This window comes from Desmodus rotundus, chromosome 9 (genome assembly GCF_022682495.2).
Source record: "Desmodus rotundus isolate HL8 chromosome 9, HLdesRot8A.1, whole genome shotgun sequence".
In the NCBI taxonomy this organism is placed as follows: Eukaryota; Metazoa; Chordata; class Mammalia; order Chiroptera; family Phyllostomidae; genus Desmodus; species Desmodus rotundus.
In genome coordinates, this window is record NC_071395.1 from 79641520 (window position 1) to 79665027 (window position 23508).

The following is a 23508-nucleotide window of genomic DNA, read 5'->3' on the forward strand; positions in this document are numbered from 1 at the left end:
GCAGGGGGCCCTCGGGGTTGGAGAGCGAGAAGACTGCCTCAGTTTCAACCGTGACTCTGGAATGGGAGGGGCAGCCGCACCACTGGGTGTGCCGCCTCCCCTACTAGCAGTTAAAGCGATCCTAATAACGATTCCGTACAACTCTTGAAGCCCTTTATGCCTGTTTCTCAGTTAAGACTTACAACCTGCCTATGAGGTAGGAATTAGTGTTCCCATTTAACAAACGAACCGACTTAGGCCCATGGAAAAGAGATTGCCAAAGTCACACTCCCCTCTGATTACAGAACAGAAAAACTCAGCTGGAAGCTTTGAGGTCACTTCCTCCAGGTGGTGGGAAGACTTCAGGAGTTCTGTGGACCCCTGAAAGTAGGCACAATATCAGACGTTCAGTGTTAGGGCATTTTCTGGCTAGAGGGAGCCTACTTCCCACAAGGGTCTAGAAGGGTGGGGAACTAGACCACTCTTTACCTATGGGGACACTGAGGGTGGGGACAGGGAATGGCCCTCTCAGGAGCAGTGAATTAGCGGAAGACTCAGAAATTCAATCCAATCCGAAGGGTTAATATTCACCCAACTTACTGTGTTGTGCAAGCCAGCTTGGAGAAATCAATCCCCCAAGAGATGAAGCCAGAAACGAAACTTCGTTCTTTCGTGATAAAAAGATTTCCCCAGGGTGCTTACCAGCATTCCTCCTAGCCTCCCCCCTTCATTATCCTAAATATACAAAGGGCAGGTGAGCCACACAGCCAGGGATGTGTCTGATCAAACAGATCACGGATCAGTACGATTTATGGAGAATGAAGTTGGGGCTAGTCCAGGCACTGGATCTTTTTTTTCTGCTCAACTCATGTAATCTCCTAACGCCCCATGAGGCAAGTATTATTAGTCTCATTTTACAAAAAACAAAGCAAAAGAAAAAAAAAAAAAACACTAAGGCGCTTAGCCCAAGGTCACACAACCAGTAAGTGGCGGAGTGGACTTTCTGCCTTCCAGGCCCACTGTGCTATTCCTCTTCTGAGGTGACCCCGAAGCTCCGCCTCTGGGTCTCTCAGGGCTCCGCCCCTGCCTCCTGCGTAGACCGCCCCAAGTCTTTCCCCCACCTGCCTGCGCCCGGGTCAGGCCTCTCCCCCTAGTCTCATCCTCCGGCCCTTCTGGGTGCAGGGGGCCCTCGGGGTTGGAGAGCGAGAAGGCTGCCTCAGTTTCAACCAGGACGCTGGTATGGGGGGGCCAGGGTCCTTGGCAAGGACCCTGTTCGCAGCTCTCCGAGGCCCAGTTTCAGGAACATGACCCTGTGCTGCAGCAACCTCTGGGCGTCAGGGCACTAGGGGTTGGGCCGGAGATTGAACAAACACAGCAGCAGAAAAGGCAGCTTTTTTTCTCCCGTCCCCTCCCTCTCTGTCCTGCCTCTCCCTCCCTTTCTCAGGCAGCAGAGCAGAGAGCACAGAACCCAGTAGGCCAGGCTCACGGCTACAAGCCCTGCCATGGCACCCCCGAGGCCCCTTCTGATGCTGGCTCTGCTGGCGTGGGTTGCTCTTGCTGACCAAGGTGCAGGAGGGTGTTGGTGGCCAGTTGGGCCAATAGGGTGGGCAAGGGTGGTCTGGGCAGGGTGGTCTGGGTTTGGCTGTGCCAACTGATACCCCCTCCCCACAGAGTCATGCAAGGACCGCTGCTCGGAGGGCTTCAATGCCAACAGGAAGTGTCAGTGTGACGAGCTCTGCTCTTACTACCAGAGCTGCTGCACTGACTACATGGCTGAGTGCAAGCCTCAAGGTGCGTTTGGAATGGCCGGGTGAGCCTGGGGTCCTCTCTGCAGCTGGAGACTCACCACCCCCCACCCTGCCTGCAGTGACTCGTGGGGACGTGTTCACTCTGCCAGAAGATGACTACGGGGTCTACAACTACGCCGAGGAGACCAAAGACAACACCAGTGTACCTGCACAGCCAGAGACAGAGAACGACAACCTCAGCCCTGACCTGCAGGCTGAGTATGAAACGACTCAGGAGCAGGCACCTGTTCAGAACCCTGAGGAAGAGGTCCCAGGGCCTGAGACCACTGATCAAGGGATCTCAGAGTCCTCAGCAGAGGAGCTGTGCAGTGGGAAGCCCTTTGATGCCTTCACTGACCTCAAGAATGGCTCCCTTTTTGCCTTCCGAGGTGACTCCGGGGACAGTTCTTGAGGGTGGGGGTCTGCCCGGGAACATCCCCTCCCTCACACAGCCTCCTCCACTCCAGGGCGGTACTGCTATGAGCTGGATGAAAAGGCAGTGAAGCCTGGGTATCCCAAGCTCATCCGAGACGTCTGGGGTATAGAGGGCCCCATTGATGCTGCCTTCACCCGCATCAACTGTCAGGGGAAGACCTACCTCTTTCAGGTGCCAGGCCCAGGGGCTGTGGGTCAGGGTCAAGGGTATCCAGGCAGAAGTTACGGCTGTTGTGCCCAGGACCAGGGTTGGCAAGAAATCTTAATACCAGCCTGTGGTCCCTGTATGGGGCTCTGTGAGGAAAGGGGGGCCCAAGGTTCCAGGTCCTGGGTGACAAGCCTAGAACTGAGACTGCTGCCTTGGGTGGGGGACTCTGCCTCTCTGCCACCTCCTCACCCACTTTCTCTTTCCCTACCCCTTAGGGTAGTCAGTACTGGCGCTTCGAGGATGGTGTCCTGGACCCTGATTACCCCCGCAACATCTCCGAAGGCTTCGAGGGCATTCCTGACAATGTGGACGCAGCCTTGGCCCTCCCCGCTCACAGCTACAGTGGACGAGAGCTGGTCTACTTCTTCAAGGGTACGCAGGGGTGGAGGGGAGAGTGAGCGGGCAGTGGAATAGTCTCACTTTTTTCCTTGTACTCCACTGGGGACAGGTTTAGATGATGCCCCTGCCCCTGCCACCCGCCAGGAGCTCCTAACTTCAACAGCCTCTGGGCTTTCCAGCCTTCTTCATGTGCACTGCCTCCCCAGGGAAACAGTACTGGGAGTACAAGTTCCAGCAGCAGCCCAGTCAGGAGGAGTGTGAAGGCAGCTCCCTGTCAGCCGTGTTTGAACACTTTGCCCTGCTGCAGCGGGACAGCTGGGAGGACATCTTTGAGCTTCTCTTCTGGGGCAGATCCCCTGGTATGGAGGGAGGGCAGGTCTTGTTTTCCCTTCAAGAGGGCTGGGATTTCTGGGGTGGGGGAGGACTGGGCAGGCCAGCGGGGGCTGTGACTGTAGAGCTATTGATCAAAAGCTGTTTGCTCAGGCCAGACTTTGCATCTGTTTTCACCCTTGGGGGAAGGCTTGCCTCCACCTGGACCCTACACCTTGGACTTTGCCTAGCACAGCCAAGGGCACAGCCAGCAGGAGGAGGGACAGTGGCTGAGGCAAATGGGGAAGGATATGGTGGAGGGAGGCCAGGGGAAAGGGCTCTGCCACCAGCTTTTTGTGTGTCCTTGGGCAACTCTAAAGGCCCTCTCTGCTGGGGGCAGGGTCCAGGCTCTCAAGGCTCCCATTAACCCCTTCCCTGCCACAGGTGGTGCCAGAGGACCTGGGTTTATCAGCCAGGACTGGCCTGGTGTGCCCGAGCAAGTGGATGCGGCCATGGCCGGCAGGATCTACATCTCAGGCTCAGCTCCCCGCTCCTCCTGGCTCGAGAACGCCAAGTCTAAGAGTCGCAGCCGTAAACGCTACAGATCACGCCGTGGCCGTAGCCGTGGCCGCAGCCGTGGCCGCAGCCAGAACCGCAACGGGAAGTCCCATTCAACCTGGCTGTCCTTGCTCTCCAGTGAGGACAGTGACCTAGGAACCTACAACTATGACTACGAGATAGACTGGCTTGTGCCTCCCAATTGCAAGCCCACCCAGAGCGTCTACTTCTTCTCAGGAGGTGGGAGCCCCTGCCACCCCTTTAGCTGGTTTAGCAGTGGTCCTCCCTGATCTCTCTGGTTCCCATGAGCTGAACATAGCCCATGAGCAGTGACCCCAGAAAGCCAGGCCAGGAGTCCCTGGCTGCACTGTGATGTTCACTCATCCTTCCAGGAGAGACCTGGGTCTTTTTCCTCAGGGCAGGAGTGGGTAGGGCCAGACTGGGTCTAACACACTTTCTCCCAACCTCTCTTCCAGACAAGTACTACCGGGTCAACCTTCGCACTCAGCGAGTGGACACCGTGAGCCCTCCCTACCCACGTAACATCGCCCAGTACTGGTTGGGCTGCCCAGCCCCTGGTCAGCAGTAGGAGTCTGAGCCTGTGCAGCTGGCGCTCCTCCCCTGCTCCCTCCTCCCACCTCCTCCCAGCTCAATAAAGAGCCCTTGGCCCCGAGTTTAAGACTACTGTCCTGACTGGGGTAGACAGGCAGGAGGCAGGGAACAGATGGGGCAAAGGAGGGGAAGCTGGGCTGTCAGCTGGGTTTTGAGGTGGGGACAGAGAAGAGCCTTTCTGTGCCCAGCCCACATTGGCCTCAGGCACTCTTTGTGAACCATGAAAGCTGTAGGCTGGGGAAGGGCTCGTGAGTGCCAGCCCGCTTCCTGAGCTAAGCAGCCCCCAACAACCCACCAGTGTCTATGCAAGAGCTTGCACTTCTCTGATGATGCCAGGAGTTACCAAGCATCCCCTCTCAATCCTGAGCTTGCTTTACCTCTTGGAGTTGACTTCTAGGGTCTTGGAGGAGAGTGAGGGGGTGGAAGTGATGGGGTTCTGGATGTTTTCTGGCTGTCCTGAGCCTGAAATGTGGTCAGCTGACACCTGAGTCTCTAGGGAGCTGGTCACTATGCTTCCCTGAACCCACCCTTAGACAAGGCCTTCTTTGAGGACTCTGCCTTGGGTCTGGGGTGCAGGGCACTGAGGTTAGGAGAGTTAGGGAGGGCAGGGACTCAAAGGAAATTCAAATGTACCTACTTCTCTTAGAAAGTGGCCCAGAAGACTGCCAAGGACAAGTACACTGTAAAAAGAAACATCTTTCTTAAAACCCCTTAACGGTACCTGTGGAACCACCTCTGGTTTCAGGGTCCTGGAGTTTAGGAAGCCCACCTGCGCTTTCGAGGGGCCAGGGAGGAAGGGTTAGATGTGGGCGAAGCGCTGAAGCAGACCTGAGGGAGATCTGGTGGTAGCAGCTGCTCCCCCAGCCCTTCTGAGGCGGGGGATGGCTCCCGCTCATCTGCTGTTGCCTGTCATTCTCCACACCCTGTCCAGCCTCAGCTGTGGGGCAAGACCTCACCCACTCTCCCCTGAAGGCAGCCAGCATCAGGGCTGAGTACTCCGGAAGGGCAGCTGGGGCACTGGCAGCACTGGGAGCATTGGAAGCACTGGAGAGACGTTATCGCTTTGGCTTCCCGGAAGAAGTCCTGGGAGAATTTTCACGTAATACCAAGATTACAGACAGACTGCCAGAATTTGCAGTTCAAGGAGGGGGGCTGAGACTAGCTTCCTTTGTGAAGCCCTGAAGGAGCAAGGACCCCCCAACTTTTGCCCTACCCGTATCCCGCCAAGCCCCAACACTGCACCTGGCCAGCTGTCTTTCCTCCTGGACTTTTCTGCCTCTCTCAAGCTGGATGGTAAATCTCTCCCTTCCTGGAGGCGGGGCCAGCCCTGTGAGCCGGATAAAACCCCGAATGGAGGAGTGTGGTGTAGGTACAGCCTTGGCATGGCCCTCTGGCTCCTCACTCTCTGTCAGCTCCATGGCCAACCCTGTGGATGCATCTCCAACAGGTAATCTGCTGGTAAAAGGGTGGGGAGGGGAAGGATGTGGGGAGGGTGTGATGGGGGGCGGGGCACAGATGCTTCAGGGGCTGCTGGGGGCTTTGAAGTTGGGGGGTGCTCTTAAAGGGAGTCTTGGCCTGATCCTCACCCCGGCCCACAGGCCATGCCAGTGGGTTGGGTCCGCACCGGAGAAGGCGGACCACGTTCAGCAGAGGGCAGCTGCTGGAGCTGGAGCGGGTGTTCGCAGCACGGCCCTACCCTGATATTGGCACTCGTGAGCATCTGGCCCAGGTCACCTGCCTTCCTGAGGCCAAGATACAGGTGAGCTGTGACCTCCGCTCAGGGTGAGGGTACTCTTACACAGCCAGCTTCTGGACTTGGCCCACCGCTCCTTCTCCCTGGATATCCTGCCTCCGGGTTCTGCTTGTCTTGTACTTGGTGGGGAGAGGGTACTGGAGTCAGAAGAGACCCTTTCTTTTTCCCTTACCAGGTGTGGTTCCAGAATCGGCGGGCCAAGAGAATCAAGAATAGGAAGCCAGGAGGCCTTAGCCCCAGGCGTGAACCCCCCGACAGGCTCCGTTCTCTTCCAGATACCCCCCAGCAGCCCTGGGAGCCCCAAACACTAGGCCAGCTCCCACTCCCCAGCAGCATGCCTCAGTGTACCGCAGGGTGTCAGCACACCTGCTGTCGGGCTCCAGGCCTGGGGCCAGGGCAGGGCCAGGTGGGGGTTCAAGCTGCAGTTCCACTGGGGTCAGCTGGGGCTGCAGGGGTCCACGTTTCCTCAGAGCGAGCTACTCCCCAGACCTCACTGGGCAGCCTGTCTGACCTCATCTATGCCTCAGCCATCGTGACCAACATGGACCACTCCTAATTTAGGTCCAGAACCTGCAAACCCCACCTCTAGCTCCTGTAGCCCACCTGCCCCTTAGGACTGGACACACCAGAAGTGGATCCCTGTCCCCTTTCTTTCACACAGAAGAAGGAAGTTTAGCTCAGGGATCCCTCCCACTGTTGTGGGACAGCCTAGATGTGGGTCCCATGGAGTGACTGGGGCCTGGCTCCTGCTACCCAGGACCCTGCACCTCCTGGGACTTCTTGCCATTGTCTTGGCAAGAAGTACCTTCAGAGGGATGAGGCATGGGGCCATGTTCTCCACCTCTCCTGCCAGACCTGGTCCCCAGTGCTTCTCACCCAAGACAAAGACGCCTCCTCCCTCTGAGAGAATGGGCAGCTGCCCCTCACCTTCAGGCCAGCAACTAACTGCTAAGTGAGCGAGATGAGAGTGTGCTGATCCTAATTCTGGACTGCAAGGGACCAGCCCTTTCAAAGTTGAGGGTCTCTCCTGACCTCCTACCACCTGGACAAATTAAATCCAAACCATGGATCTGAAGATGACATGACATTGAAGTAATAAAGTAGAAATAAGAGCTTGGAGCTTATAGTGGCTTAATTTTCATCAAGATCAGGTTGGCTGCCCTCCGATCTGGGGCTGTGGAGACCGCCTGCTGGATTTAGGATGGGGTGGGGTGGGGAGTGCAAGGCAGCAGCAGGTGTCGGTATCACGGTCATCTGTAATACCAACTAATCTCCAAATAAAACCCTATCTCTGTACCTTAATCTGGATTGTTTTGTAATGCAAATGAATAGGAGGGCTGTTTGTTTTTGAAATTTATCTCCATCACCTAATCCCTAAATAGGCTGGGTGGGAGGTATTACCCAGGCTTCTGCTGGGATTAGTTAAGAGGGACAGTTAATTGAAGAGCTTAGGGCTCTTGGTGACAGACCCTGCAGAGATGGGAACCTCTGCTGGCAACCCAGCTCCGGATCCCACTGGTTCCGGGCCAATCCAGCTGCCTCCACTTCTGGAGCTACTCCGCTTCAGAGAGAAAAGCATGGAGTCTGCAATGGGATCCAAATCCTGACTTTGCTACATAACCTTGCAACTCTCTCAGTCTGTGAGCCTGAAAGTGGGGATAATACCTGTCTCTTCCCCATTTTGGAAATGAGAGCAACAATGTATGTGAAGGGCTTCACGTGTGTGACATGTGGAAGCTCTCAGCACAACCTAGTTCCCTTCCCCTCTCCATGCAGCAGGCCTCCGGGAACTGGGGAGGCCCCAAACTTCCTGTTCCTCTGGCCTCCTGCCAAGCACTCCCGTTTCCCCCTGGGAAGCCCTGGACCCAGACAGCACCAGACAGCGTGGTCCTGGTGAGGCAGAGGAAGTGACTGAGGGGACAGAATTCCATTTTCTGTGATGAGAACAGAAGACAGTCACCAGAGTCCTATTTCTAACTGTGCCCGTGCAGATTGAAACTACCTTGCACCGTGGCCATTTGCTTGGTGGGAACTAGGCCGTTTACCTCTCTATCCCCATGAGCTAGCACAGGACTTGGCCCATAAAGGTTTCAGTAAGAAAGTGCTCAATGCCATAGGAGCCTTTTGACTTGTGGCCTTGGAGGTTGGGATCAGACAAAGACCACTTTCTAATGAAAGGTGTGTGTATGTGGAATGACCCCGATCTCATCATGAGAAGGATGGGGATGGATACCCTGGCCCACAGAGTTCAGCACAGGTAAGCAGAGCCAGAAATCTCCACAAAGCATTAAAAGAAATGTTTTAAAATTTATTTTAAGGCGGGGGGAGCAAAAGAGAGAAACATCGTTTTGTTATTCTGCTTATTTATGTCCCCCACCCCCTGGAGACCCCGTATGTGTCCTGACCTGGGATTGAACCCCCAACCTTGGCACATGGGGACGATACTCTAACCAACTGAGCTACCCAGCCAGGGCCTCCATAGAGCTTTTTAAACTTAATCTTAAAACACTATAAAATACCACCTGCATTTTTCCCCTCAGTTTTCATTTGTCAACCAACAATAGATGTCCTAAGACTTCTCAACAAAGCGATGGCCTAAAACCTCCCCATCATGTAGAACACTGCCTTCAGGGGCTCAGACTTGCTTAAATCCAGAAGAAGCTGGAAACATTGCTGAGGAAATGTCTACTGAGCCAATTTCTAGGAACGGCACAGAGTGCCCGGGGTGGGGGTGCGGGGGGACCCACAGGAGCTCACGCAGTGAACAAATGAAAAAAGATGGAGTCTGCCATTAGGAGCAGACCCTGCACAATTCTCGGAGGTATAAAAATCTTTGTGCTTTTGTGTTGTCACAGCTTTGAAAGGAAAGTACAATGAACACAATAAATATTTATTGGATAACTTATGCTGACAGTTTTTTAAGTGCCTTACACAGACTCTGTCATTCCGCCACCAATCGAAGTTCTAGAAGTTTGACATCACACGGAGACTTTGTGGCCACCCAGGAGTCTTTGGCTCCATTTAACAGAGGAAGGACCACAGCAGGCCATCTGATCTCTCTCCGCCTCGGTTCTGTCTTCTGCAAAAGGGGCCTAAGACCACCTCCTTTTCCAAACTCCAGGGTTGTTGGAAAGACCAAAAACAACCCTATAAAACAACAACTGTGAGCGTTTACACACTATTTTTCGAACTTACCCAAACATGTTTAAGAACCCATATTAAACATCCTATGTTAGGCTCATGTATAAAAATGTATAGTCATGTGCATGTTTATTCATATTCATACGTACAGTTAAATCTGAAAATCGTTCCTGCCCCTCCCTTTACTAGTTGAGACAATCCACAGTAGGTGTACTCTCCCTACACACACAGTACAAGGGATTTTGCAATTACAAACAGATACAGTTTTGCCATCTAAATTGTTGTGTTTTTTTTTCCCTTAGAGATTTTGTTTATTTTTAGAAGAAGGGGAAGGGAGAGAGAAGAGAGGTGGGAGGAGAGAAGTATCAATTGGCTGGTCACCTCTCACATGCCCCTAACCAGGCACCTGGCCTGCAACCCAGGCATGTGCCCTGACTGGGAATCAAACTGGTGACCCTTTGGTTCACAGGCTGGCACTCAGTCCACTGAACCACACCAGCCCGGGCCAAGACTGTTTTCATTTTTGGAGGCAGAGCGAAGGAGACAAGGTGGGAAGTTTAAGGAGGGCTGGTGGGTGGTAGAGACAGGCAGAAGCATATAGAAAACCTGAAAAACGCAAGCAGAAGGAAGAGGATGAAGACAGAAACTAAGATTCCAAAAAGGTAGCTGCCTTACTTCCAATCCCGCCATCCTGTACCTCCCCGTCTCTCTCTTATTTCGTGTCCCTGATCAGTCCTTCTCCCAGCGTAACCTGGGGAAAGGAAATCCTTTTTGCTTTCTTGGAAGCTTCAGAACTAAGTTGTAGGTCAGCATCAAGGACGTATGGAACGAGGATGACTGATTTGTGCACTTGGGCAAGTTCAGGCAGTATGATCTATTGCTGGGAAGGCCTGGGTTCTATTTACTCAGGATGGAAAACCCCAGGGCAAGCAGTGCCCGGAATGGACTGCAGAAGGCAGAGAGGCAGCAAAACCAGGAGGAGGTACTGACAGACCAGTTCTTTTCAGTTGTTGGCTGAGTCTCCTCTACTGGCCCCTCTGGCAATTAACAGATGATGGGGCTCCCCACAGAAACAGTAGGTAGCCTGGACTTGGCCCTGACTAATCAGAGCCGAGTACAAAGAACCTGATGGGTTGAGCAGAGTCAGTGATGGCCAGCTGGGAGCCTGGAGCCCCTCCAAACTGTCTCCAGACTTCGATGATGAAGTACCAGTTATATCTCTCCCAACTCGCCTTCCATCGCCCGCACCATGACGTACAGCTCAGCCAGACCCACCACGGAGGCGACGATCAGTGCAGCCAGTACCCGCTGGGGAGGGAGAGAACCAGGCTCAGGGGATGAAGGCCAGCCACCGGCTCTGCAGTCTCCAACACCTCTAATGAGTTTGAAGAGGACCCCAACCCAGCCCATAAGTTGGGTGGGGGAGGGAAGAAAAGAAGATCTGGATTCTCTTGAGGTTACTATGTACCCCCAAGACTACTGAAAAGCTCAAATGCCCCTCTTGTTCATTGCATAAATATTTGTTCCATACCTAACCTATGCAAGGCACAGTCACATACTTCCTCCCTTTCCCACTAACGCCCCCATCTGGAGCATCCTACCCAGACCACAGTACCTACTCACCGAGGCCATTTCTGTGAAGACATACTGACTTCCAAGGTAAGTGCAGACAAAGGCAGCTGCCACCGTGACAATGAAGTTGAAGATGGTGATGACCAGAGCCTTCATTGATCTCACTTTGGGGAAGAACCCGGAGAGGAAACCTTTAGGTCAGCATCCTCCAGGAGGCCCTCTTACCTCATGGCTGCCTCCCCATCAACTGGTTCTCCCTCAAACAGCAAACCTGACTAGCTCAGGCTTACCCCTGGGGCACTGGGGTGGGAAGGAGTGCCGTGACTGACCCTTCCCAGGGAGAGACTTTAGCACCTGACATCCTAGTATCTCACCTTCCTTGCCCAGGTCACTCAGAATGCCACCATGCCTTAAATCCTGGGAACAGACAAAAGCAAAAGCAAATGATTTCAGAATGGAAGTAGCTCAGAGGCAGCCCAGAGTGTCCATTTGTTGGTCTGGGCTCAGCCCTTTTTTATTCCCCCAAACATTAACTCTTTCTTCTCCATGGATTCTCTTGTCTGGGACCAGTTGGATTCTTTTCCGGACCAAGATTAAGCATTTCAAAGAAGAGACAGAGGCTTCCAGTAACCATCTACCGCCTACTGTCCCAGGGCAGGAGCATGGTGGAGAATGGTGGGGAGCCCTGTCAGAAGAAGGCCTCCAATGCTCACTTCCCACCTCTGTAACTTTTAAGAATCAGTTACTATCTAAGCCCAGAGACTCAGTGAACGAGTTCGGGATTATACTTGGTTTTAAGTAGCACAAAACTTTTTGGTCCCTGAATAGTATACAAACCATTCCACGTTGCTTCTTTCCTCTGTGCCTCTTCCCAGGGCAGTGCCCTGCTTTCCGCAGCTACCCAGTGTTGAAGGACAGAGCCTTACCTGACAGGTTACATTGCGGGTGATCTGCTTATATTCCTCGTTGGCCAACTGTATCTTAATTTTCTCCAGACGGGCAACTAGCTCTGGGTTCTAAGGCAGAAAAATCAAATGAGAAGAATAACATTCCCAGCTTGGTTGAAAGCATGTCGCAGTCATTGGTTTCAGCAGGCAAAGCACTGCTAAGGGGACCAGGAGACCCATGTACCAGTTCTGCCTCCGCTGCTTTCTCTTTGAAACTCCAAGCTGCCAAACAAGGAGGACAATATCTGGTTCCCCCACCCACCCCAGCTCCCAAAGATTTAAAAGATAAATTTTTTTTAACACAAAAGTTGACCCATAAGTCTGGATGTATCACAAATAAGCTCAACTCAGCCAACACCCACTTTCACAAATATATTCCTTACATACCCTAGGAGGCTTCACCACCTCTGGGAGGTAGATTTCACTGCCTTCTAGGAGCTCGTGAAGGTACAGTACGGAATCTGGGAAGAAAGTATGTCCATAAATGTAATGACCCATAGAGCGGAGTTCAAAGGATTAGGATCAGAGAAGGATGTAGTCTTTGTGTTCTACTAAAATAAAGCAGGGCCATTCCTGTACCAATTCATTCAACCGCAACCTTCTGGTGTACGGGACAGCGCTCCAACCAACGGAGCCACCCGGCTTAGTTGGTTTCTAATGTGGCTTAAAAGGAAGAAACTGACCCTGTGAGGTGGTGGTACTGAGTTAGAACTTGGACTTCCTCAAGGGTCAGGTTGGTCTAATTGGGCCTGGAAGTGGAGATTCTCAAGAATGCAGAAACTGCACAAGTAAATTTTGTAACCCACGAGGAACTCCCATGGAAGTTGTGAAGGGAGTGATTTGCCCTAGGATTTCTGGGGTGACTCTTGGGTTGGCTCGATGACCGTTCTGTGGTTATCAAAAGAGAGTGATGGATAAAGATGCTAGAGGTGGGGGAAAGACTTCAGGAGGGAACAGACTCTGGAGAAGAGGAGGCGACTCCGCGCTGGAGGATGGGCCTCACCCCTTTCTCTCAGGTACTGGTGCAGATCCCGAATCAGGCGGAAGGAAACCAGGCGTGCGGGACCGCTGGGGCGATCACCACCTTTGTGCTTCTTCTCCAAAGCGGCCTCAAGCTCTGCCCGCAGCTTCCGGGGCAACTGCTCTCGCTCCAGCTCCCCGCCGGGGGCCAAAGCATGCACCAGCCGCTCTCCAGGGAGCAAGTAAGACGCCATGTCTAGCCCACTCTGCGGTCAGGTGACTCCGAGGGGACTTCCGCCAGCCCTGCGCCGGAAGGAACCGGAGCTTGCTGGGTGGGAGGAGGCGGGGCAGAGGGCCAAGGGGGCGGGACGCGGCGCGGGGCAGTGTGGGGCGGGGGTGGGACGCCGCCGGGCCGTGGGTCGGGCCCTGTGTCAGCAGCCCAGCAGGCGCTCGTGGGGGACATGGCAGGCTGTGTGGCCCGGCGGGCCCTGGCCGTGGGCAGCCGCTGGTGGTCCCGGTCGCTGACCGGTGCCCGGGGGCCGAGGCCGCTCTGTGCGGCGGGTGGAGCTGGGCCCTTCCTCCCGGCAGCAACTACGACGCGGAGGCACCTCTCGTCCCGGTGAGGGGCAGGGGCCCGGAGCCTAGAGAGCGTGTTCCTGGCCAGGGAGGAGGCTAGAAGGCCCGGCCGGAAGAGGGAATTCAACCCGGGACGGGGTCCGGGCCGGAAGCCGATCCGCGCTGCCTGGGATGTGTGCTTGGGGCAGAAAAGGGAGCGCGGTCCAGAGCCCTGGGTTATGCGGCGCTGGCTCTGAGTGGGAACTAGTAATCCTCCCAAAGTGAATCCTACCTCCCGAGTGGGAATCTCCGAGCACCGCTGTTAGTGGGTAGCCTCTTAATTAAGCCCTAGGGCTTTTGACTTCGACCCCCTGAGCCCTGGATTGCGTTAAGTCCTACCTCAGAAAGATGCTTGGAGTGGGAAACAGGGCTCTTGAGTCTGAGCCCCGCGCGGGTTCCCGGCTTCGGTGTGACCTTGGGCAGACTGCCGTTCTCTCTCGATGTGGTTTGGGGAAGAGGGCTTGAGGCATGGGGATGGTGTGAACGTTGTTTCCAGGGATGGGACAGACAGATCAAATTGGGGCCAGAGGATCAAGTGGGAGGAAGCATGATGTTTATATCTCCAAACAGTAAGAAAAGCAGTGCTTTGAACAGCTCCTATAAAGAGCACCTGTGCAGAGAGGTCGCTGAACCTTTTAGTAGCTGAGATTAGACACTCCTATTGGGGAGAGATTACTATTTGCATTTTCAGACCACTGTGAAAATTGCCATAAATCTGCACAAAAACTGGATTGAGAGACTACAGGGTGCAATGTAGGGAATACGGGAGGAAATCTAGAGAGGATGATTAAGCCCTTCAAGGGCAGGGTGAAGACTGCAGTTCAGAGGGGGAGATGGACATGGAATTATAACAGCAAATATTTTTGCTGTTATAATCAGACACAGGCATTGCTCCCAGGGAGCTTACAGTCTGTAATGGAGATAAGACGTGGGCACAAATAACTGAAATAAATGCAAGGCGGGAAGGACAGTTAAAATGCTGTGGGAGGTCAGGAGGGTGGCTTAGGGAGGGAAGGGAGGCAAGGAGCACAGTTAGGCAGGGTAGAGGGCACGGTGTGAGGAATGCTGAGAGCGAAGAGAAGAAAGTGATCTGGGAGCAGGTGGACCCGGCATGGAAACCTGGGGCCTGTGGCTGGACCTCAGAACGGGACAGGCTTGATCTGTGCAGTGTGAAGCGGTGACTTGGCAGGACCCTTACCTGTTTCAGCTGGCTCTGCTCCCCGGACCCTTCTCTGCTGTCATGGCCTTGGCCCCTCAGTATTCTAGTAGCCTTTTCTGATGGGTAAGTCCTGTTACCTCCTCAGCTGTTCAGCTGCTTGTTCTGTTCCTTCCTAATCAGAAACCGACCAGAGGGCAAAGTTTTGGAGACAGTTGGTGTGTTTGAGGTGCCAAAACAGAATGGAAAATATGAGACTGGGCAGGTGAGTGCTGGGCTGGGTCATCTTTCCTTTTTCATGGTGTGCTCTGCCGAGAGGGTCAGATTTAGTCATAGGATTGAGTGTTATGGTTTTGTGCCTTCGTGTTTGGCGCCAGATCAAAACCACAAGTGTTTAAAGGTGGGTTTCTGGGAGACTCCCGGCCAAGATGGAGGCATAGGTAGACACACTATGCCTCCTCGCACAACCAAAAGAGGACAACAACAAATTTAAAAATAAAAACAACCAGAACTGCCAGAAAATTGGACTGTATGGAAGTCCAACAACCAAGGAGTTAAAGAAGAAACATTCATCCAGACTGGTAGGAGGGGTGGAGATGGGCAGCCGAGCAGAGAGGACTTGTGGCAAAATGGCAGCTGGAGGACGAGGGTGGGCAGGGCAAGGCTGCGGCTGGCGGGCAAGGGGGTAGATGGCAGACTCAGTGAGGTGGCGGATTGTAGACTGGGTGGTCACACATTTGCATGCAGATAAACTGGGAGGAACAACTGGGGAATGAGACCCAGCTTTCCAGCCTGGGGAAATAAAGCCTTAAACCTCTGATTGAAAACACCTGTGGGGGTTGAGGCGGCAGCGGGAGAAACTCCCAGCCTCACGGGAGTTCATTGAAGAGACCCACAGGGGCCTAGAACGTACACAAACCCAGCCACCCGGGAATCAGCACCAGAGGGGCCCAATTTGCTTGTGGGAAGTGGTGGAAGTGACTGAAAACTAGCAGAGAGCAAAGTGAGAGGCACTGCTCCCTCTCAGACCCCTCCCCAACAAACAGCGTCAGAGCGCAGCGATGTGGGTTGTCCTGCCCTGGTGAACACCTAAGGCTCCGCCCCTTACTATGTAACAGGCGTGCTGAGACTAAAAAAAATGGCCCAAGTGAAAGAACAGATCACAGCGCCAGAAAAAATACAACTAAGCAGCGAAGAGATACCCAACCTATCAGATGCATAGTTCAAAACACTGGTAATCAGGAAGCTCACAGAATTGGTTGAATTTGGTCACAAATTAAATGAAAAAGTAAAGGCTATGCTAAGTGAAATAAAGGAAAATGTACAGGGAACCAACAGTGAAGGGAAGGAAACCGGGACTCAAATCAATTGTGTGTACCAGAAGGAAGAAAGAAACATTCAACCAGAATAAAATGAAGAAACAAGAATTCAAAAAAATGAGGAGAGGCTTAGGAACCTCCAGGACATCTTTAAACGTTCCAACGTCCGAATCATAGGGGTGCCAGAAGGAGAAGAGGAAGAGCAAGAAATTGAAAATTTATTTGAACAAATAATGGAGAACTTCCCAAATCTGGCAAAGGAAATAGACTTCCAGGAAGTCCAGGAAGCTCAGAGAGTCCCAAAGAAGTTGGATCCAAGGAGGAACACACCAAGGCACATCATAATTACATTAGCCAAGATTAAAGAGAAGGAGAGGATCTTAGAAGCAGCAAGAGAAAAGGAGACAGTTACCCACAAAGGAGTTCCCATAAGACTGTCAGCTGATTTCTCAAAAGAAGCCTTGCAGGAAAAAAGGGGCTGGAAAGAAGTATTCCAAGTCATGAAAGGCAAGGACCTACTTCCAAGATTACTCTATTCAGCAAAGCTATCATTTAAAATGGAAGAGCAGATAAAGTGCTTCCCAGATAAGGTCAAGTTAAAGGAGTTCATCATCACCAAACCCTTATTATATGAAATGTTAAAGGGATTTATCTAAGAAAAAGAAGATAAAAAATATGAACTGTAAAAAGACAACAAACTCAGTTATTAACAACCGAGGCTAAAACAAAAACTAAGCAAACAACTAGAACAAGAACAGAACCAGAGAAATGGAGATCACATGGAGGGTTATCAGTGGCGGGGGGGGGGGGAGGGGCGAGAGGGGGGAAAGGTACAGAGAATAAGTAGCATAAATGGTAGGTAGAAGATAGACAGGGGGAGGGTAAGAATAGTATAGGAAATGTAGAAGCCAAAGAACTTATATATATGACCCATGGACATGAACTAAAGGGGGGAATGTGGGTGGGAGGGGGTGCACAGGGTGGAGGGGAATAAAGAGGGGGAAATGAGACAACTGTAATAGCATAATCAATAAATACATTTTTTAAAAAAAGGTGGGTTTCTGTTTTCTTGGATTTGAATGCATTTCCTGTATCAGTGGCTTCTCTCTCCAAGTTAGTGTGGACAGAGTGGTTTGGACTATAGTAAGGACAGAGCCAAGTTACTGAAGAGTCCTCTAATGTAGTGGATGGTGGGAAGCGTTCAGAAAAATACCCCAGGTGCTTTGTCATAGTTCAGCTCTTAGCAGTGTAGTAAGCTCTGGGTGTGAGGCTTTTTTTCTGAATCAGCTTTGCACCAGATCCACTGGAATGGATTTAGGCTTCTTATAGGTAAGGAGGACTTTTTGTTTATCCAGCATTTTTTTCGGTGTGCCTACATTGTGCATTGGAGTTAAATCAGAAAGCACTGCCTAATGGACTTGACAGTTTAGAAAGTAATTATGATATGCAAATGGTCAACAGCTGTACACTGTGCTAAATGAAGGGGAGGTCAGGGAACACTTCCCAGAGGCCTGCATTGTGGCCTAAAGGATGAGTAGAGGCCAGCCAGGGGACGAGGGGTTAAGAGTGTTCCGAAGTTGGTCTGGGTGGATTGCAGAGTTCAGGGAAAAGAGTGGTAAGACCTGGTGCCAGAGGTCGAGAGTCTGCGCCGTTTTGTGGTCTGGGTCCCGTCTGGATGGACTTGCTGGACTGCAGGCTCACTGAGGCCTCTCTTTCCTCCCAGCTTTTCCTTCATAGCGTTTTTGGCTACCGAGGTGTCGTCCTGTTTCCCTGGCAGGCCAGGCTGTATGACCGGGATGTGGCTTCCGCAGCTCCAGAAAAGTAAGTTGCCCTGCATTGTGCCTCGCAGTGTCCTCAGGAGGAGGCCTGACTCATGGCAGACACATGTAACTGCGGTCCCAGGGTGAAGATAGCTTCCTCCTGGGCCTTAGAAACGTCCCGGAGTGCTCCCCTGGCACTAATAACCACGGAGACAAAGGTGCTGAGTGCCAGGGGCAGTGCCTTTAGGCCTCCCCAGGATAGTCTCCCAAGCTATCCTCAGTTTTTGTTATAATTACCCCAGAAGGCACTGGGGGACTAGGCTTCTTGATTTCTTGATGTTCACTTAGAATCTTTCCCTTAATCTCTTTATCATCAGTCGAGTACATTAAAAAAGAAAAGGCCCAGCTTCATTCAATGATCACAGATAGTCCCTGGGCTGTGAGAAGAATGGGGTACTCTGGGCTCTGGGGACTGAGGCCTGAATTTGGTTTTCTCAACATCTCCCCCTTCTTCCAAGAGGCAGCCAGAGAGTAGGACAGATGATGACTCTGTGCTATGGGCCCTCCATGTTCCTTTGTTTGTCCCGGACTGGGGACTGGGGAGTGGCGGGGCTGTGATCTGAAGCCCATCAGATAAGGCACCAGTCTGTTTAGATGAAGAGGGGCTGGGGCAGGGGCTAGGGCAGGCACCACTTCTGTTTCTCTCTGGGTGATCTTGGGTGTTCCTACCCTGTAGAGCAGAGAATCCTGCTGGCCACGGCTCTAAGGAGGTGAAAGGCAAAACTCACACTTACTATCAGGTGCTGATTGATGCCCGAGACTGTCCGCATATAGTAAGTAAAATGATGGCTGGGCCTGGGGTTCTGCTCCAGGGGAAAGGCCTGAACCCCAATGGGGGCAAAGGGAGGGAGAGGGGTCAGACAGACCAGATCAACACTGGGCCCCAAGACCTTAGGACTGGATCGTGACTAAGAAAGTCTGACTCACCCTGGCTGCATGGCTCAGTTGGTTGGAGCATCATTCCTCCAGCCAAAAGGTTGCTGGTTTGATTCCCATTCAGGACACATGCCTGGGTTGCATGCCAGGTTCCCTGCTGGGGGCATGTGAGAGGTAACTGATTGATGTTTCTCTCCCTCTCTTACCTCCTCCCTTCCCTTCTCTCTAAAAATAAATAAATAAAGTCTTAAAAAAAAAAAAAAAGGGAGGAAGAAAGTCTGACTCACTTCTTGCTTAGTCTCAGAGATCTCAGACAGAAGCTGTGACTTTCTTGGCCAACCATGATGACAGCCGGGCCCTCTATGCCATCCCAGGTGAGTACACGCATCTGAACGGCGCCTGTCAACCAGGGGTCCCGAGTGTCTCAGGGAGGGTTCTGATGCCTTTCTGATGTCTTTAATCGGCTGGGAGGGATTACAGACGCTGAGAGCAGTGGTACCAAGGTCATCCCACCCTGGGACAAGACCAGGAATTGCGTTTCTTCTCAGCTCTGTTTCTCCCTCTGTCCTACACGAGTTGCACTGTCTCTTTGTCTGTCTGTGCCAGGCCTGGACTATGTCAGCCATGAAGACATCCTCCCCTACACCTCCACTGATCAGGTTCCCATCCAGCACGAGCTCTTTGAAAGATTTCTTCTCTATGACCAGACAAAAGGTAATCTCTCTCAAGAAGAGAAGCTGGAAAGGGAGGGCCCTTTCTTCAAAAACAGTATCATAGAAGTAATTTCAAAGCTGTTTCCACAATCTCATTCAACTTCCCGTTAGACCTGTCAGGTCAATGGCTGTCACTTCCTTCACATATGGAAACTGAGGCTCAGAGGGGACGAGAAGGGACTCGAGATTATAGTTAGTGGCAGAGCGAGGCCTGACAACCAGGGCTCTTAACTCCAAGTCCAGTTCTCTTCCCACGATGCCATATACCTCCCCAGGGCTTATCTTTGGAAGCAGCTCTATGCCTTCTTCCAGCCTATGCTTTTGCTTCACGTTTGGGTGTCTTGTTTCCCTGGGCCACCACTGGCCAGGGTTTTCTAGGAGGGGCAACTGGAAAGTGGGAGTAATGCTGTGGGCTCTGGCCTGGACTGACCAGTCGTCCCCTTCCCCAGCACCCCCTTTTGTGGCTCGGGAGACACTACGGGCCTGGCAAGAGAAGAACCACCCCTGGCTGGAGCTCTCTGATGTCCACCGGGAAACAACCGAGAACATCCGCGTCACCGTCATCCCCTTCTACATGGGCATGAGAGTACGTGCCCAGCGTGGGCTCCTTCCTTCAGGGCTGGGCCCCCAATTCTGTGGCATTCCCAGTGTGACTGCTGGAGCAGGTTCCACATGTCAACCATGTGCCGGTGGTTCTGCTTCCAAGCCCTCCTTGTATGGGGCGGGGCTGAGCAGCCTTTTGGCAATGGCTGACACCAGGACCTAGAGCAGGGAAACCTTTGTGTGCCAGGAGGAGTCCTCCATGCTCCAGGCTGACTTTGCCTTCTCTTCTGGCTCAAAGGGAGCCACACTTATGGAGAATATACACGTTTAAATTGGTGTAGGATAGGATGATCTTTATATTTTTATGCATTAGTCGAACATTAATTGAGCTATTTCTTGCCTGGCTATAAGCTAGGTCCTGGGGATACAGATAAGAATGAAACACTGTCCCTGCCTTCCTGAGCTCACAGGAAGGAGAGATGTCAATATACACCATACCCAATATTGATAAGGCTGGGCTATGGCAGTGGCCTGGGCCAGCAGTGAGGGGGGAGTATCAGCTGACAGGAAGAGGGTGGCCCAGAGAAAGGGAAGAGCCCTGTGTCTGGTAGGAGAAGGAGGAGGGAGGCCAGGGACAGACCCAGGCGAGGCTGCACTCCGCAGTGGGCTTGTGGGCCACAGTTCAGTCGTCATGACCCACAGACATTCTCAGCATTGTTCAGTCGCTGCAGCCTTCCCGGAACGCCTCTCCTCCTTTGGAGAGGCGCCAACTGGAACAGACTTGGTTCTGCCCTCCGCTCTGGGACTTATATTCTTTGTGTGTTTTCCCCCCAGGAAGCCCAGAATTCCCACGTCTACTGGGTGAGTGTCTCTCTCCAGGAGGTAGAGCTCAGGAAAGGTTGGCAGGTGGGGGACTTGACCTCTGGGGAGTGGGGCCTGTGCAATGCAGGGGTTGACCTTTGTTGCCTTTTGCTCTCTTAGAATTCTGGGCAGGCTAGCCCAAAGTTTACTTTCCTCAGATGAGAACTCTCTTTCCCTCTCCCACAGTGGCGCTACTGTATCCGCTTGGAGAACCTTGACAGTGATGTGGTCCAGCTCCGGGAGCGACACTGGAGGATATTCAGTCTATCTGGCACCTTGGAGACAGTGCGAGGCCGAGGGGTGGTGGGCAGGGTGAGCATTTTCATCATTGGGCCAATGATGCCCAGTTCCTGGTGCTGCCCAGCAGGCTCGGTGTGTGGCTTCCTCGTCCTCTGTGCTAGGGACAGAGGCTCCGCGTCTGAAGGGGTTGGTGAGAAACCTTACAACCCCCCTGGGAGATAGCTTTCTCACGGCCCATTTCACAGATGACGAGAGTGAGGTTACAAAGTTAAATACCTAGTCTAGTCCCGTAGCTAGCCGGGGCAGGACCTGGATTTGAATCCAGGTGAGTCCGACATCAAAGCTGGTGGAGAGTTTTTGTTGCCAGCACAGTGCCTTTTAAAAAATCTGAATTTGAACGCTCTTAGGTGGGGCAGGCAGGCCCCACTACTGCTGGTTGTCCTTCCTCTGCTTCTTTACGTGCTTACATCCTCTGCTGGTTCTTGAGGAGACCTGATTTTGCAATTCCTGTACTACCCCACTCTGTCTCCTGAAATAAAGTCGTAAGAACTGGCCAGAGGCCACATTTAACAAGCATTTATCCAAGTCAGCAGGGCCAGACTGTAAGTGAGAACAGGGGGCTTTGGAGTTAGATAATCTGGCTTCTAATGCCAGCTGTGTTCTCTACTCACTGCATAACTTTGGGTAAGTTATTTAACCAAAGTCTCGGTTTCCCAATTTACTTCTGAAATGGGGCTCACACCTATTGCCTTGTGAGTACTTGGAAACGTAAGTCAGAAAGGGTTTACAGAGCACCGCCATGGTGCCTTGCACTCAGGTACTCAGCGAATGGACGCTGGGAGGGGTATGTGCAGAGCAGGTTCTGCGCCTGGCATCTTGGCCCTCATGCCCAGTGTCCTCAGACATGCAGCCTAAGATTACCTTTCCTAGAGTCAGAATAAAAGGCCCAGGACCGAGGCTGTGCAGTAGAGGAAGCACGGGTAGGCAGTTATCATGGGAGGCATGAGGGGGTGTGTAGTCCCGAGGAACTGGCAGTCAGCGTCTGGCCCCAGGGAACAGGGAGCTCATCTGGCCTGACCCGTTTTGCCTGAACCCTCACAGGAACCAGTGTTGTCCAAGGAGCAGCCTGCGTTCCAGTACAGCAGCCACGTCTCGCTGCAAGCTTCCAGTGGGCATATGTGGTGAGTGCGCGTGCGCCTAGGTAGGGCAGCTCAACTCCGCAGACTCCAGCTGCAGGTCAGAAAAGTGGGAGCTCCCAGCTTGCAATTCATTTTGGGCCAAGTTAAGTCCTGAGATTGAGACTTGCCTGCTTTTTTTTTTTTTGTCTGTTTCCCAGTTCTCTGTGGTTTTGTGGACTAAGGACTTAAACCAGAGAGGTCTGGTGATTTGATGATACAGAGCGGCCTACACAATTGGTTTTTCCCTGGTGTTTCACTCCTTAACTGGAGAGTGTAGTTGGGTTTTTTATGCAGTGTGTATCTAAGGGTCAGAGGCAGGACAGCTGTATTTTTTTCTTTTCATATAGGGCCAGGGAGGGCTCTTGGGTCCCTGGACCAGCGTTATGTTGGCATGAACCAGGCAGAAGAGAGCCCAGGCCTGCCTCATCCTGCTGTGGTTCTGGAGCTGGGGACACACGGCTGTCCAGGTCCTCAGGGAGGCTGCAGCCTGCACTCCCTCTAAACTAGCTTCTCTGACTCATAGGGGCACATTCCGCTTCGAGAGGCCTGATGGCTCCCACTTTGATGTCCGGATCCCTCCCTTCTCCCTGGAAAGCAATAAAGACGAGAAGACACCACCCTCAGGCCTTCATTGGTAGGCCAGCTGAGACCCTGAACGGCCAGGCCCGGTCCCTGAAGAACGGCTCTCATCCCACAACTGCTGCAGAACTCTCTCCATTGCGGGACGCAGTGGGTCTCTTCATCGTTTGCGCCATTTGAACGTGGGGTTCTTTTTTTGGTGGGTGGGCTGTAACCATCTCCTCCGGAAGATCCATGTAGGACTCCTCCAAGGCTGGCCTCCCCTGCAAGCCCTGCCTACACTGTGTTCCAGTAGACCTTTCCACCAGGAACTCTGTGGTCAGCTGCCGCAGGCGAGGAGGAGTTTCCTGGCCTGTTTGGAATGTGAGGTTTGGTCAATAAACCAGTGCACGCTTGGCCACCCTCGCCATTTCTGCCCCCAGGGCCTCAGGCCCCCTATTTGACCTGGTGGGGGTCCTTGATCACTTCCCTTGCTCTTTCCAGGAAGGTCCCACTCCTACTAGGGTATGTGTGTTTCCCTCCTGAAGCTTGGGGTTGGCTGGGCCTCTCCCAGAGTCACTGTGCCGCTCAATCGGTGGGGTGGGGGCTGGGCTGGACTCTTGTTCTGTTCTTTACCTCCTGCCAGCTGCAGAGTGGGAGGCCAACGTCAGGGTCGGAGGAGTGGCCGGGCTCTTTGTGCTGGCCAACCACTGGCGCCTCTGGCCTCCCTGGGCCGGGGAGAGGAGTGAAGCAAGCCGGGTTTCCTGGAATGATGGGCCTGCCAGCCGTGAGCACAGGTGGCCAAGCCTCCAGACTACAAATGCAAAAATTCAGCCAAGGTTGACGTTATGGGTGGTGACTAAGCCAAGCTGCATTCTGAGCTGTTCACAGATCTCCAAGAGCCAGAGATGAAATATGCTGCATTTTGCCCTGTTTCTTAGGGTTCCTGCTTCCCTGCTACCATAGTGATTGTTAAAGAGGTTGTTTTATTCTTGAATTAATATTAAATCTCAGTTACAGCCCTTATTA

At 52.8% G+C, this 23508-nt stretch overlaps 4 protein-coding genes across 5 annotated transcripts; 3 read left to right on the top strand and 1 right to left on the bottom strand.

The window, feature by feature from the left end:
* Nucleotides 1-1159: 1159 nt before the first annotated feature.
* Nucleotides 1160-4288, top strand: VTN (vitronectin). Its single transcript, XM_024565186.3, has 8 exons — nt 1160-1545; nt 1651-1770; nt 1847-2155; nt 2234-2373; nt 2625-2781; nt 2955-3107; nt 3502-3855; nt 4092-4288. The coding sequence occupies exons 1-8, from the start codon at nt 1482-1484 to the stop codon at nt 4202-4204; spliced, it is 1410 nt and encodes a 469-aa protein (XP_024420954.2). The 5' UTR covers nt 1160-1481; the 3' UTR covers nt 4205-4288.
* SEBOX (SEBOX homeobox) lies at nt 4288-7254 on the top strand. Its single transcript, XM_024564672.4, has 3 exons — nt 4288-5674; nt 5826-5986; nt 6156-7254. The coding sequence occupies exons 1-3, from the start codon at nt 5518-5520 to the stop codon at nt 6534-6536; spliced, it is 699 nt and encodes a 232-aa protein (XP_024420440.2). The 5' UTR covers nt 4288-5517; the 3' UTR covers nt 6537-7254.
* Nucleotides 7255-8849: 1595 nt separating this feature from the next.
* On the bottom strand, nt 8850-12903 carry TMEM199 (transmembrane protein 199). 2 transcript variants are annotated; one of them, XM_024564809.4, is made up of 6 exons: nt 12644-12902; nt 12028-12101; nt 11620-11709; nt 11068-11110; nt 10745-10857; nt 8850-10429 (listed from the first exon to the last, which is right to left on the bottom strand). In XM_024564809.4, exons 1-6 carry the CDS (start codon nt 12852-12854, stop codon nt 10334-10336), a joined length of 627 nt encoding a protein of 208 aa, XP_024420577.1. In that variant the 5' UTR covers nt 12855-12902; the 3' UTR covers nt 8850-10333. The 2 variants fall into 2 exon arrangements, with proteins under 2 accessions (XP_024420577.1, XP_024420578.1); XM_024564810.3 differs by having other exon boundaries at nt 10374-10496; nt 12644-12903.
* An 88-nt stretch (nt 12904-12991) lies between these two features.
* On the top strand, nt 12992-23505 carry POLDIP2 (DNA polymerase delta interacting protein 2). The gene is made up of 11 exons (XM_053930596.1): nt 12992-13219; nt 14555-14636; nt 17414-17511; nt 18187-18283; nt 18685-18760; nt 18993-19100; nt 19549-19685; nt 20477-20503; nt 20690-20815; nt 21845-21924; nt 22445-23505. Exons 1-11 carry the CDS (start codon nt 13062-13064, stop codon nt 22557-22559), a joined length of 1104 nt encoding a protein of 367 aa, XP_053786571.1. The 5' UTR covers nt 12992-13061; the 3' UTR covers nt 22560-23505.
* Nucleotides 23506-23508: the final 3 nt, after the last annotated feature.

Excerpts from the sequence above, each read along its gene's own strand:
- TMEM199 (XM_024564809.4), bottom strand. The coding sequence starts at position 12,854 with ATGGCGTCTTACTTGCTCCCTGGAGAGCGGCTGGTGCATGCTTTGGCC. Across the intron at positions 11,111-11,619 it reads CCCGCAATGTAACCTGTCAG|GATTTAAGGCATGGTGGCAT; the intron begins GTAAGGCTCTGT and ends GTCTGTTCCCAG. Across the intron at positions 10,430-10,744 it reads TCTTCACAGAAATGGCCTCG|CGGGTACTGGCTGCACTGAT; the intron begins GTGAGTAGGTAC and ends CTCCCTCCCCAG.
- POLDIP2 (XM_053930596.1), top strand. The coding sequence starts at position 13,062 with ATGGCAGGCTGTGTGGCCCGGCGGGCCCTGGCCGTGGGCAGCCGCTGG. Across the intron at positions 18,284-18,684 it reads CCCGAGACTGTCCGCATATA|TCTCAGAGATCTCAGACAGA; the intron begins GTAAGTAAAATG and ends CTTCTTGCTTAG. Across the intron at positions 19,101-19,548 it reads TCTCTATGACCAGACAAAAG|CACCCCCTTTTGTGGCTCGG; the intron begins GTAATCTCTCTC and ends CCCCTTCCCCAG.
- VTN (XM_024565186.3), top strand. The coding sequence starts at position 1,482 with ATGGCACCCCCGAGGCCCCTTCTGATGCTGGCTCTGCTGGCGTGGGTT. Across the intron at positions 2,374-2,624 it reads GGAAGACCTACCTCTTTCAG|GGTAGTCAGTACTGGCGCTT; the intron begins GTGCCAGGCCCA and ends CCTACCCCTTAG. Across the intron at positions 2,782-2,954 it reads GCTGGTCTACTTCTTCAAGG|GGAAACAGTACTGGGAGTAC; the intron begins GTACGCAGGGGT and ends CTGCCTCCCCAG.
- SEBOX (XM_024564672.4), top strand. The coding sequence starts at position 5,518 with ATGGTAAATCTCTCCCTTCCTGGAGGCGGGGCCAGCCCTGTGAGCCGG. Across the intron at positions 5,675-5,825 it reads TGTGGATGCATCTCCAACAG|GCCATGCCAGTGGGTTGGGT; the intron begins GTAATCTGCTGG and ends CCCGGCCCACAG. Across the intron at positions 5,987-6,155 it reads TTCCTGAGGCCAAGATACAG|GTGTGGTTCCAGAATCGGCG; the intron begins GTGAGCTGTGAC and ends TTCCCTTACCAG.